A 12502-nucleotide genomic window follows, 5' to 3' on the forward strand; every position below is an offset into this window, starting at 1 on the left:
ATGAGTGGCGGCGGAAACAACGTCGTAAACAGAGTATTCTACGAGACCTCGCATCATCCCATTCAAGCGGGAAGTATTGACGGAACCAACGTTGCGGCATATGATAACGGCGTCCATCGAGCTCTCCTCTGTTACAGCACCGGTCTATGTAAACTCTCACTCTGTTCTTCTTTCAAAGTTTATCGCTTTGTTTCTGAATCTACAAAGCTCATTGATTTGTATGTGTTTCGAAAGATGATCCCTTTGGCGATTTGAAAGCCGCCGGAGATCCTTATTGTACCTCTCATCTTACTACAGAGGATACTCGTCGTAAGGTAAAGTGTCTGTTGTGTTCGTGCCGTAAGTTAACACTTTTAAGTGATCATGTGTGTTTCTCCTTTACAGGCCATGAGTAAATATGGCAAAGTTAAGAGCTTGTGCTTGATCAGACACATTGGTAAGGTTTGGTTCTTTCAAGATATTTTCTTAGCATAATTGTTTGATCTCAACACTATGTTTTTTTTTTCCTCTCTATAGTGACGGGTGCCTCACGAGGATATGATTTTGTGGAGTATGAAACTGAGAAGGAGATGCGTCGTGCTTACAAGGTACTACGGTGATGCTAACTTTTTTTTTTTTGTTCTTTAGAGCTGTTTGAAATGTATATTTTCTGTTTCAACAGTGGAGTTTATTTGCCGGAAAGGAATGTTCTTTTGTGGTGGTTTTTTACAGGATGCTCATCATTCATTTATTGATGGTCGAGAGATTATTGTTGATTATAATAGGCAGCAATTGATACATGGATGGAGGATACCAAGAAGATGAGGTGAGTGCCATTCATTCTCTTACTCTCCCTTAGGATTTAGATCTTCATCATCCCTTAGATTAATCTTCCTTCTTCTTCTCTAAAAAGGAGGTGGACTTAGTGGTAGAAAGAAATCTGGACAACTTAGTTTTGGAGGACGAGAAAGACCTTTCTGTGTTCCCTTGTACGGTTTTTCTTTGCTATCCTCCTGTTAGCATGTTCCAAACAACTATAACCAACAGACTATAGTTGTTATATATGAACCTTCAAAACCATGTTTAACTGTGCATTCTTTTTTTTTTTATAATACTAGACGGCCGATACCTCATGAAGATTTGAAAAGCTTGGGATCCAGCTTCCACTAGAGGGAAGATACTTATCACGTACTCAGGTCTACTACCATTTCATTTCTTTATCTTGATTAATATTTTATCTATGTTTTGTTCTGATACATATCCGGTATTTTGTTCATGTTTTGTGTGCTAGAAGTGGCATATGATTGACGTGTTGTTTAATGCGTCTCAGAGAAATAACTTATTGGTCTATCCTGGAAGATTTTAAATCTTTATTTCAATATTTTCAAACCAATACAATCCTGAATGATTTATATCAAAAACTCATTCAAAAAAAAAAAATATATATATATATATATATATTCAAAATTTAATTTTTACTAACATATTTTCCAATAACTATTATAAAAATGTTTTCAATATATATAAGATACGATTAATTATATGATAACACATATAAAATATGATTAATTATATAAAATACGATTAATTATATGATAACAAATATTTTTGTAACCTATGACGACACATATAGGATATATAATAGTGATTAGAGGTAGGCGTTCGGGTTCGTTTTCGGTTATGTTTGGGAATTCGTGTTTGGTTCAGATCTTTAAGGATTTATTATAGATATGCATTGAAGCCTAAAGTTGTATTCATACTTTGATAATTAATAATAAAGTTTTTACTTATTCATTGTGTGATTCGATTTAAATTCATCTATCAAGAAGTTGGTCTCAAAGAAGCTATCGAAAGAAACTCTTTGATTGATCCAAGAACAGGTCTCTTGCGATATTTAGATCCATTGATTGACCGTTCAACCTATTTCTCCGCTACATCAAAAAATAACATGTAACATCAAAAGTAAGATGTTTTCTGTGTTGGAATGAAAAACTTTGTAGAGATGGAGAAAGTGTTTTAAGTGTTTGAAGAGAAAGAAACTTTGTGAAGAAGAAAGATTTTATAACTTAGAAGAAGATTTTATTACTTGTTACAAGTTTGGTTTATTTCTTGGTGATACAAAATGAGAGGGGAGTGGAGGAATTTATAGCCTCCAAAGTACAAAATATCTCAAATATTATAATATTAATTCTAGATAATTCTACTTAAATATCTAGATAATTTTATCCTAATTATCTAGATAATTCTACCAAAATATCTAGATTTTTTATTTTATGGAGGTGGATGATTTTTCTAGAATTTGGGCTAAGTTTTTGGATTAAAATGATTAGTAAATTATTAGCCCAAAATGTGATCCAAATCAAGTTTAACCTTCAACAGCCCTCTTAAACTTGATTTGGTTACTCCTAGTAAGCTCCTCATCTTGATGAAGTCTTCTCGCTTGAGTGGCTTGGTGAAGATATCAGCTACTTGATCATTTGTCTTCACATACTCTAACTGCACATCCATTTTGGTAACACATTCTCTAATGTAGTGGTAACGAGTATCGATGTGCTTACTCCGATCATGGAAGACTGGATTCTTCGCTAATGCTATTGCTGACTTGTTATCCACAAAGATCTTCGTTGGCTCCTCTTGTGGTAGGTTCAACTCCTTTAGCAAGTTTCGTAACCAAATAGCATGGCAAACACATGAAGTAGCTGCCACATACTCCGCTTCACAAGTAAAAAGGGTGACAATTGGTTGCTTCTTTGACATCCATGTGAAAGCAGTTTCTCCAATGAAAAATACGAAGCCACTTGTGCTTTTCTGGTCATCTATGTCTCCACCCCAATCGCTATCGCTATATCCAATAAGCTTGTAATCGTCAGAAATAGAGTAATACAAGCCAAAGTTGATTGTACCTTTGATATAGCGTAGGATCCTCTTGGCTGCCTTGAAATGAGTTATTGTTGGATGCTCCATGTATCGACTCACAACTCCAACTGCGTGTAGGATGTCGGGCCTTGTGCACGTTAGATATCGTAAGCTTCCAACCAAACTCTTAAAGAGTGTTGGATCCACACTCTCTCCTTCTTCTTCTTTTGATAACTTGACTCCACATTCCATTGGCGTGCAAACTGGGTTTGAGTCACCCATCTTGAACTTCTTAAGCACCTCTTTAGCATAACCTTCTTGAGTAATGAAGATTCCATTTTCTTCTTGATTTACTTCAATGCCAAGGTAGTATGACATTAATCCAATGTCGGTCATCTCAAACTTCTTTGTCATCTCCATCTTGAAATCTTCAAACATAATCGGATTGTTGCCAGTAAATATCAAGTCATCAACATATAAGCATGCAATCAATAGATCATTGTTTTGAGTTTTGATATAAAGTGCATGCTCATATGGACACTTGATGAAGCCTTTCTCCTTGAAGTACTTATCAATCCGAGTGTTCCATGCTCTTGGTGCTTGCTTTAATCCATAAAGGGCCTTCTTCAGCCTTAAGACTTTGTCTTCTTCTCCTTTGACTATGTAGCCTTGTGGTTGCTCAATGTAGACTTCTTCCTCAAGGTATCCATTTAAGAAGGCTGATTTTACATCCATTTGATGTATCCTCCAACTCTTTTGGGCTACCAATGAAATGATTAGTCTAACCGTTTCTAAGCGAGCAAGTGGAGCAAATACCTCATCATAGTCGATCCCGGCTCTTTGACTATAGCCTTTTGCCACCAACCTTGCCTTGTACCTTTCAACTTCTCCTTTAGAGTTCTTCTTTGCCTTGTACACCCACTTCACACCAATTGCCTTGTGTCCATTTGGAAGGGAAGCTAACTCCCATGTATCATTCTTTTGAATCGACTTGATTTCTTCATCCATTGCACTTCTCCATGACTTCTTTTCTTTAGTTTCTTCAAAGTTCATAGGCTCGCAATCCGCAAATAAACAAAATAGATTAAGATTGTCTTGATTTTCGGTTACCTCGTAGATGTCTTGTAAACTTCTAAAACGTGGAGTCCTTTCACTTGAGCTTTCATCTCCTTGAGAACTTGTTGTTGGTGAAGTTGGTGGTGTAGCTGACTGTTCTCTCGGTTGTTCCACATTCTCTTCTTCAAAGGATGGAAAGAAGTTGTAGTCTTCATTATTTGATCTCCAATCTCATTATCCTTCTTCATCAAAGATGACATTCCTACTAATGATTGTCTTCTTTGTTTCAGGATTGTAGAGCTTGTAGCCTTTGGAGTTAGCGTCATACCCAATGAAGATATACTTCTCACTTTTATCATCTAGTTTGCTCCGCTTCTTGTCTGGAACATGAGCGTGAGCAATGCTTCCAAAGACTTTTAAGTGCGACACACCGGGCTTCCTTCCGCTCCAAGCTTCTTGTGGTGTCTTTCCTGAAACACTTTTTGTTGGAAATCGGTTTGATATATAAACCGCACAAGCAACTGCTTATGCCCAAAACTCCTTTGGTAGCTTCTTACTCTTGAGCATGCTTCTTGCCATCTCAAGTATTGTCCTATTCTTTCTTTCCGCTACTCCATTTTGTTGAGGAGTTCTTGGCACCGTCAACTGTCTTCGGATGCCATTATCTTCACAATATTTTACAAACTCCTTGGACATAAATTCTCCTCCTCGATCTGATCTCATGGACTTGATATTAAGACCACTTTCCTTTTCAACATGGGCTTTGAACTTTTTGAAATTTTCAAACGCTTCTGATTTTTGTTTCAAAAAGTAAACCCATGTTTTTCTTGAAAAGTCATCAATAAAGAGAAGGAAGTAGTTACTCTTACCAAGTAAACTTGGTTTGATCGGACCACATACATCTGTATGTATGAGTTCTAGTGGCTTTCTTGATCTTGTCTCCGACTCCTTTGGAAAACTCATCTTGAATTGCTTTCCAAGTAAGCAACCTTCACACACTTGATTTGGATGATTGATGCAAGGTAATCCTTTCACCATTTCTTTCTTGGAAAGTAGTTCTAAGCTTCCAAAGTTGAGATGCCCGAATCGAAGATGCCAAAGCCAAGATTTCTCCTTGTAGCACATCTTGAGACATCGTGCAATGTCATTTTGAATGTTTAGGACAAACATTCTATTGCTTGACATTGGTACCTTTGTGATGATATTATTTGCATTATCTCTTAAAGAAAGACTATTATCTTTTAGTCGAATGTCATAACCTTTCTCTAAGAGTTGTCCTAGGCTCAAGATGTTGGTCTTCATGCTTGGAATGTAGTAAACGTTGGAAATGAATTGATGATCTCCATTCTTCAAGCGGATGAGAATATTTCCTTTACCTTTCACCTCCATCTTCGATTCATCTCCCAAAGCCACATTAGTTTTCACCGATTCATCGAGCTCCACGAACATGCTTTTATCCCCACACATGTGGTTACTTGCACCACTATCAAGGTATCACTTGTGAACCTCATTTGGTTCATCCTTCTTGTAAGCCATCAATAGCATATTTTTTTCTTTACTCATTTCTTCAACATAGTTGGACTTCTCTTCAACTCTATTGTTGTTTGGAGTTTTGCATTCAGAAGCATAATGTCCAAACTTTCCGCAACTATAGCATTTGATGCTTGATTTATCGTACCTTGATTTTGGGTTTTCTCTTCCATGACCTCTTGATGAGTTCTCTCCTCTTTGGTTGAAGTTGTCTTCATATGGTCTCCAACCTCGTCCATTTACACCACGGCCTCATCCTCGGAAATGACCGCCACCACGTCTTGGATTGCTTCGGCCACTTTCTTCCTTGTGATCAATTCTCATCTTGAGAAATTGCTCCACAATATCTTCTTTCTTCTTCTTCTTTTCTTCTTCTTCTTTTCTTCATAAGCTAGTAGTGATCCAAGAAGTTGCTCCATTGTCATAGTCTCCAAGTCTTTTGTCTCTTCAATAACGATAACAATGTGTTCGAATTTTGAATCCAATGATCTAAGAACTTTCTCCATGATTCTCACCTCATCTAACTTCTCACCATTTCTTTTTAGGTTATTAGTAACCGTCAAGACTCTTGAGAAGTAATCTGAGATGAGTTCTCCTTCCTTCATTTGTAACGCTTCAAATTCTCCTCTTAGAGTTTGAAGATGTACCTTCTTAACTTGTTCCGCTCCCTTGTAAGATGTCTGAAGCTTCTCCCATGCTTCTTTGGACGTCCTTGCACCAGCAACCTTCTCAAATGTATCTTCATCTAATCCTTGATAGATTAGACAGAGAGCCTTCTTGTCTCTCTTCCTTGAATCTTTCAAACCATCCTTTTGTGTTTGAGATAGACCACCATCATTCTTCGGTTCATTGAAGCCTTTCTCGACTATCTCCCACACATCATGTGCTCCTAGGATAGCCATCATCCTAAGACTCCAATTGTCATAGTTGCTCTTAGTGAGCAATGGAACTTGGAAGGGAACACCATTGTTTGCCATCTTCAAAGGAACTTATAGCTCTGATACCACTTTGTTGGAATGAAAAACTTTGTAGAGATGGAAAAAGTGTTTTAAGTGTTTGAAGAGAAAGAAACTTTGTGAAGAAGAAAGATTTTATAACTTAGAAGAAGATTTTATTACTTGTTACAAGCTTGGTTTATTTCTTGGTGATACAAAATGAGAGGGGAGTGGGGGTATTTATAGCCTCCAAAGTACAAAATATCTCAAATATTATAATACTAATTCTAGATAATTCTACTTAAATATCTAGATAATTTTATCCTAATTATCTAGATAATTCTACCAAAATAACTAGATTTTTTATTTTATGGAGGTGGGTGATTTTTCTAGAATTTGGGTTAAGTTTTTGGATTAAAATGATTAGTAAATTATTAGCCCAAATGTGATCCAAATCAAGTTTAACCTTCAACATTCTGCACCATGTGCAGAAATAAAAGGTTCAAAGTCATTGTAGTAATGACACATTACAAATGAATTCTCAAATAATGTCTATAAGTTAACAATGTCAGTCCTAGCGTGAGAAATTATGTTCCTATCAATGTTCAAGCAATAAATCAAAGAGACCATTTGCAAAAATAGCAAGGCAATGGAAATACATAAGAAGTACTTACCACCAAAAGTGGAATTGCCAAACGCAGGAGCAGAAGATGCTCCAAAGGTCGGAATAGAGCTCAAAACAAGAAGCTACTATTGATTGTTTAATAATTTCAAGGACAGAGAAGAAGCAAGGCTACCTGAGCGTGGAGGGCGCATCTGCAGCAAGAAACAAGAATCTTGATTCAAGAGAACGGATAAAACAAGCTTCCCAATAACTTCAGGGTACATCATTTGAGGAGCATATATATTATTAGTAGTTAACCAAGATGGAGGATGACATATTAGAGGGTGAGTCATCTCAAGCATTGTATCAATCGGTAAAGCAGGCACGTTAAGTTCATTAGCTGGCTCTTTCTGTAACAAGACGACACTTAGCATCATCATAATAATCTCAAGGCTCTCTCTGTAACAAAAAGATACTTAACATCATCATAGCAATCTTAAGGTAATTGAATTGAATAGTGTCATTGAACTTCTCTTCGTCGAAGATGTAGTTAAATGCATAACATCTTCCACGCTAGCGGTAATTAATTGCTATTAATATAAACAAAAATCAGAAAATGCTGATATAACAATGTGCTATCAATACCATTTTTGTAATGATGATAGGAAGAAAAGAAACAAGTAAAAGAATCTATATGGCTCAAAACTCATATATTCGAAAGGCCATGATCCGATAAAAATCGACATGAACCTGACATGGAAAATCGAATGTCTATGCCAATCAGAACCAGACTTGAGTACAAGCAAAGGAAGTTTGTGCTTCAGGGACAGACGTGGTTAAATTATTTTAGGGGCCAATAACGATAGAAGATAGTCATTAGCTCTACTGGTTTAAACTCATGTTAGCTTTTTCCAGGTGTCGAGATCGATTCAAGCTATGGCATTTTCAGTATTTTTTACATTTCTTGAGAAATGAGTTAAAAAAAACTTTTTATGCTTCTGGGCAGTCAATAGTCCAGCACGGCCCTGATGCCAATCCATAGGGTCCTAAGTCAACGTGTACCAGTGGTCGAAGTCTCTAAGATTACCTAAATAAATGCATGTCCCAATGTTCGAGTCATGAGCTGCAAAGAGAGACTGAAGGACTTTGAAAATACTATTTTGTAGAGCATAACGTATATAAACATAGACTAGATGATAACATGCCGCCTGTGTGGAATGAAATATTTAAAATAATGACATGTTTACAATTTAAAATCAATTATGTATTTACAATTCGTTTGTTTTCTCTATATATAAGAACATGTTTCAAATTTAGTAAAACGAAAACATGACACGAAATGTTAAATTGTGCTTTGGTTGTTTTTATTTTGGGGAAATTTCATGTTCACCAATTTCATGGTACCACGTTTCATCTTTACCACCACTAAAAGGGCATTTTCAAAAATATCTTCTTTATTAAATGACAAAAGACTTACACATTTGTTCTCTATATATATAACAAATCATTATTTAAATAAATAAAAAAATTTAAAAAAAAAATATTTTTCGAATTATACTTTTTCAAATTCGAAATTTTTATAATTTTTTTTTTGAATTTTTTTTTTGAATTTTCTTTTTGAAAATCAAAAATTATGTTTGAAACTATTTTTTATTTATTTTTATATTTTCAAGTATTTATTTATATATTTATTAGAATCTTAAATTTCACATTCTAAAAATCCTACCTCACCCCTCAACTCTAAATCGTAAGTCTAGATTAGTTAACCCTAGGGGTATAAGTGTCTTTTATCCTTCATTAAAAGTGGGGATAAAAGTAGTTTGTGTAAACATGAAAAATGGTACTATGAATTAAGTATTTGTGGCAATTTCCCTTTTATTTTAGAAATTTATTAGTGGTAATTGTGTAAAACATGAGTTTACTTTTTTTTGTTTACCTCATCATAATTTATTTTACATATATAAAAGGGCAATTCTCTCGAATAGCTATTTTTAAGTTTTTGTCACAAAAATAACCATCAAAAACGAAAATGACCAAAATAACCTCTTTTTATTTTGAAAATTTGAAACATATCCCCAAACCCCATCCTTTAACTCTAAACCTTAAGTCTAGATTAGTTAATCATAGGGTAAAAATACATTTTTATCCTTTAATAAAACTTATTTTGATCATTTTCTTCATTGAGAGCTATTTTTATGACAAAAACTTCAAAAACGCTATCCTAGAAAATTTCTCTATATATTACATTCAATATTATTCAGTCCATTTTATAGATTTTCAAAATTTATGTTAAGCCTAAAATAAATTCAAATGGGCTGAAATAAAAACATAAACTTCTCTTTTAAATCTTCAATGAAGAGAATCGAAATCATTTTATGCCGGCAAAACTAAGAAAAAAAAGAAAAAAGTTATGCAACCAAATTTTGCTCAAACTATTATGTAACATTATATATACAAATACTAGGTGTTTTTCTGCACTATGTGCAGTAAAGAATATTTTTAATCTAACTTATATTTAAAAATAACTTTTATTGAATATTATAGATTTTACTATTTTTTACTAATATTTAATATAGATTTGATATATATTAAATCAATTTGTATCAAACTAATAAAAATGATATAAAATTGTATAATTATCAAAAATTTAGCCTAAACAATATTTATAAAATTTGTAAATATATAAGAAACAAATGATCTTACGATTAGATATTTAAATTTTTAAAAGTTGTAATTTTTTTTAAAGCTTTAGTAATACAAATTGTATAATTATACAAAATAATAATATTTCAAAATTTGAAATGTTATATTTGAATGTATTTATTTTATAGATGATGTATGAGCTATTATCATATTTAAAAGAAGTTTACCAAAAAGAAATATCAATATTGAATGTAGTATATGAATTATTACCATATTCTAATAAGTTTGCTAAAAATATAAATCAACATTAAATGAAATTATTCATGTCATATTTTTCTGAAAGCCATGTCATTAATTTCAGCAACCATGTCATATTTGTTTTGTTAAATTGATTATAAAGAGGACATGTGGCAAAATCACATTGCAAATATAGTCTAGGGGATCGTAAACAATGTAAATAAATTGTATAATTAAAAAATATATAATTAAATTATATTTCGAAAATTATAATGCCATATTTGAATATATTTATTTTTATGATGATTTATGAGTTATTACCAAATTCTAAAATAAATTTCAAAAATATAAATTGACATTAAACGTAATATATGAGTTATTACCATATTTTAAAAAGTTTACCAAAAATATAAATGAACATTAAATGCAAATGTTCTTGTTATATTAAACTATAAGCCATGTAATCAATCTTGTTAGCCATGTCATCATTGTTTTGTAAAATTGATCGTAGAAAAGACATGTGGCAAAATCACTTCGCAAATATAGTCTAGGGGATGTATACAATTTGCCGGAATCTCTCCGGTTCGTCTTCCTTTTCCAATTTTTCTTTCTATAAAAATAATCATGTTTTAATACATTAAATAACCAAATATCAAAGGAAAGAATTAAATGGTTATTTTTCTCATATTTGAATTTAATGATATACTAGACCCTGATCCGCGCGCCGGTGCGGATATGAATTTTTAGTTTTTAATTACTTATTTTATTAAATGATGTATTTGTAATATTAGTTCATATTATATTCACTAAGTAAATAATTTTTTTTGCATCTTAAACTATCTATTTTTTAAGAATGTGGGATATCATATAAAAAAATATTAAAAAATGAGTATATAGAGTTAATTAGATAATAAAAACAGAAAAAAAAATTTCAGTTGCGATATCATATAAATGATGGTCCGTCCAGTTAACAAAAATCATGATTTTTTTTTATGTGCAATTTTTTTTTATTTTGACCATTTCCTTAAAACTATATTAAATTTTACATATTTTAATTAGAATATTTTTAATATCTTTACCTTTTTATTTGAAATGCAACTCAATATTTTTTAAAAAATTATAACAAAATAATTAAAAAATATTTTTAGAATTTGTTTGAAAATATGAAAATTACATTTTAAATTAAAATTATCCTAAAATATGATAAGTTTTGATGTAAACGAAAACTCAAATTATGTCAAAATAATTATATTCAATGATAATAACAATTTAAATTGATTATTTTTTTAAAAATACATTTACAAAAATATTGTTTGAAAAAAAATTCATTTATCTTTCAAATATAAAATGAAAATATTATAATTAAATAATAAAAAATATAAATAAAAACCGTAAATTTAGCAAATGACAAGTGAGTTATATTATGCAAAAAAATTTTGTCTAACAATTTAGCAAATGACAATTGAGTTATGAGTAAATAATACCATATAAATTTTAATAACATAGCCATTCTTAAATATTTTTTGAATAAATAATTATTTTTAAATTTAATGAACTGAAAATAATATACGTACAATTGTGTGAGTCAAATTCTAGTTTTATTGATGCATGTTATATATTAGTGCTGCATGTTTTAGGTAACATTTTAATGATGTACGTTTTTTTAAATCTCCATTATTAAAATTATGCACGTAAGGATAAATCATAAGTTTTTTTGTTGATTAAATGACATTATGTCCAAATTTATTTAATGATATTTCATTAAGGTAACTGAAATAGACAAACAATAAAATATGAAGTTTAAATTCATTTAAACAAATTTCATTAATGTAACTGAATAGACAAATAATAAATTAGGTAATTTTATTCGTTTTAGGAAATTTCATAAATGCAACTGAAAAAGACAAGCAAATAAATAGGAAGTTTAATTAATAAAGTAAGAACATTTTCAAATGATTATTTCTCTTTTAATAATATAAATAATAAAATATTAAATGGTTCATTAAATGTTTTTTTTAATAATCCTAGTAAAGTTGGTCTAATTAAAAAAAAAAGGCTAAGGAATGCTATCAGTTGGATATGTAACCATGCTCCTCCAGGTTTTCATTTAAACAATGCTCCATGATTAATATACTATTTAAAAAAAAAAAAAGGAGAAAACGAATAAATGTACACAAGTCTCTCTTCCAAAAATAGCATAAAGCGAACTATTCTTTCGCTTTAGTAAAGTGCTCTTCATGCCAAGTGGCATACTCTTATTTTTGGAAGGTTCTGCCTTAAAGTGGGACCCAAAAAATATAGCATAAAATAAAAATTTACGTGTTACACTTAATTTGGGCTTTTTTTATGGGTTTTGACCCAATTTACTCTATTTTTTACAGTATTGAATCTAGGGGTCGACACTTTACCCGATATCCGAAATCGCATCCAAACCCGATCCAAAAAACCTGAATCGAAATTCTAACCGAAGTAGCAAATATCCTACCAGGTATTGAATTAGGAGATTGGATATCCAAACCCGAACGGATAATATCTGAACCCAAACAGATATCCGAAGATAACCGAACATATGTATAATTAACCATATATTTCTAGTTTACATATCTCATTTTATATAAGATATTTATATTGATAATACACATACTTTAAGTTCATATGATAT

At 31.7% G+C, this 12502-nt stretch overlaps 1 protein-coding gene across 1 annotated transcript; it reads left to right on the forward strand.

Annotated features, from left to right (window-relative positions):
* Positions 1–804, forward strand: LOC106378203 (U11/U12 small nuclear ribonucleoprotein 35 kDa protein-like). The gene is made up of 5 exons (XM_048748939.1): positions 1–148; positions 235–314; positions 385–436; positions 517–587; positions 712–804. The coding sequence occupies exons 1-5, from the start codon at positions 1–3 to the stop codon at positions 802–804; spliced, it is 444 nt and encodes a 147-aa protein (XP_048604896.1).
* Positions 805–12502: the final 11698 nt, after the last annotated feature.

This window comes from Brassica napus, chromosome C2, assembly GCF_020379485.1.
Source record: "Brassica napus cultivar Da-Ae chromosome C2, Da-Ae, whole genome shotgun sequence".
Taxonomy (NCBI): Eukaryota; Viridiplantae; Streptophyta; class Magnoliopsida; order Brassicales; family Brassicaceae; genus Brassica; species Brassica napus.

Excerpts from the sequence above, each read along its gene's own strand:
- LOC106378203 (XM_048748939.1), top strand. The coding sequence starts at position 1 with ATGAGTGGCGGCGGAAACAACGTCGTAAACAGAGTATTCTACGAGACC. Across the intron at positions 149-234 it reads CTGTTACAGCACCGGTCTAT|ATGATCCCTTTGGCGATTTG; the intron begins GTAAACTCTCAC and ends GTGTTTCGAAAG. Across the intron at positions 588-711 it reads AGATGCGTCGTGCTTACAAG|GATGCTCATCATTCATTTAT; the intron begins GTACTACGGTGA and ends GGTTTTTTACAG.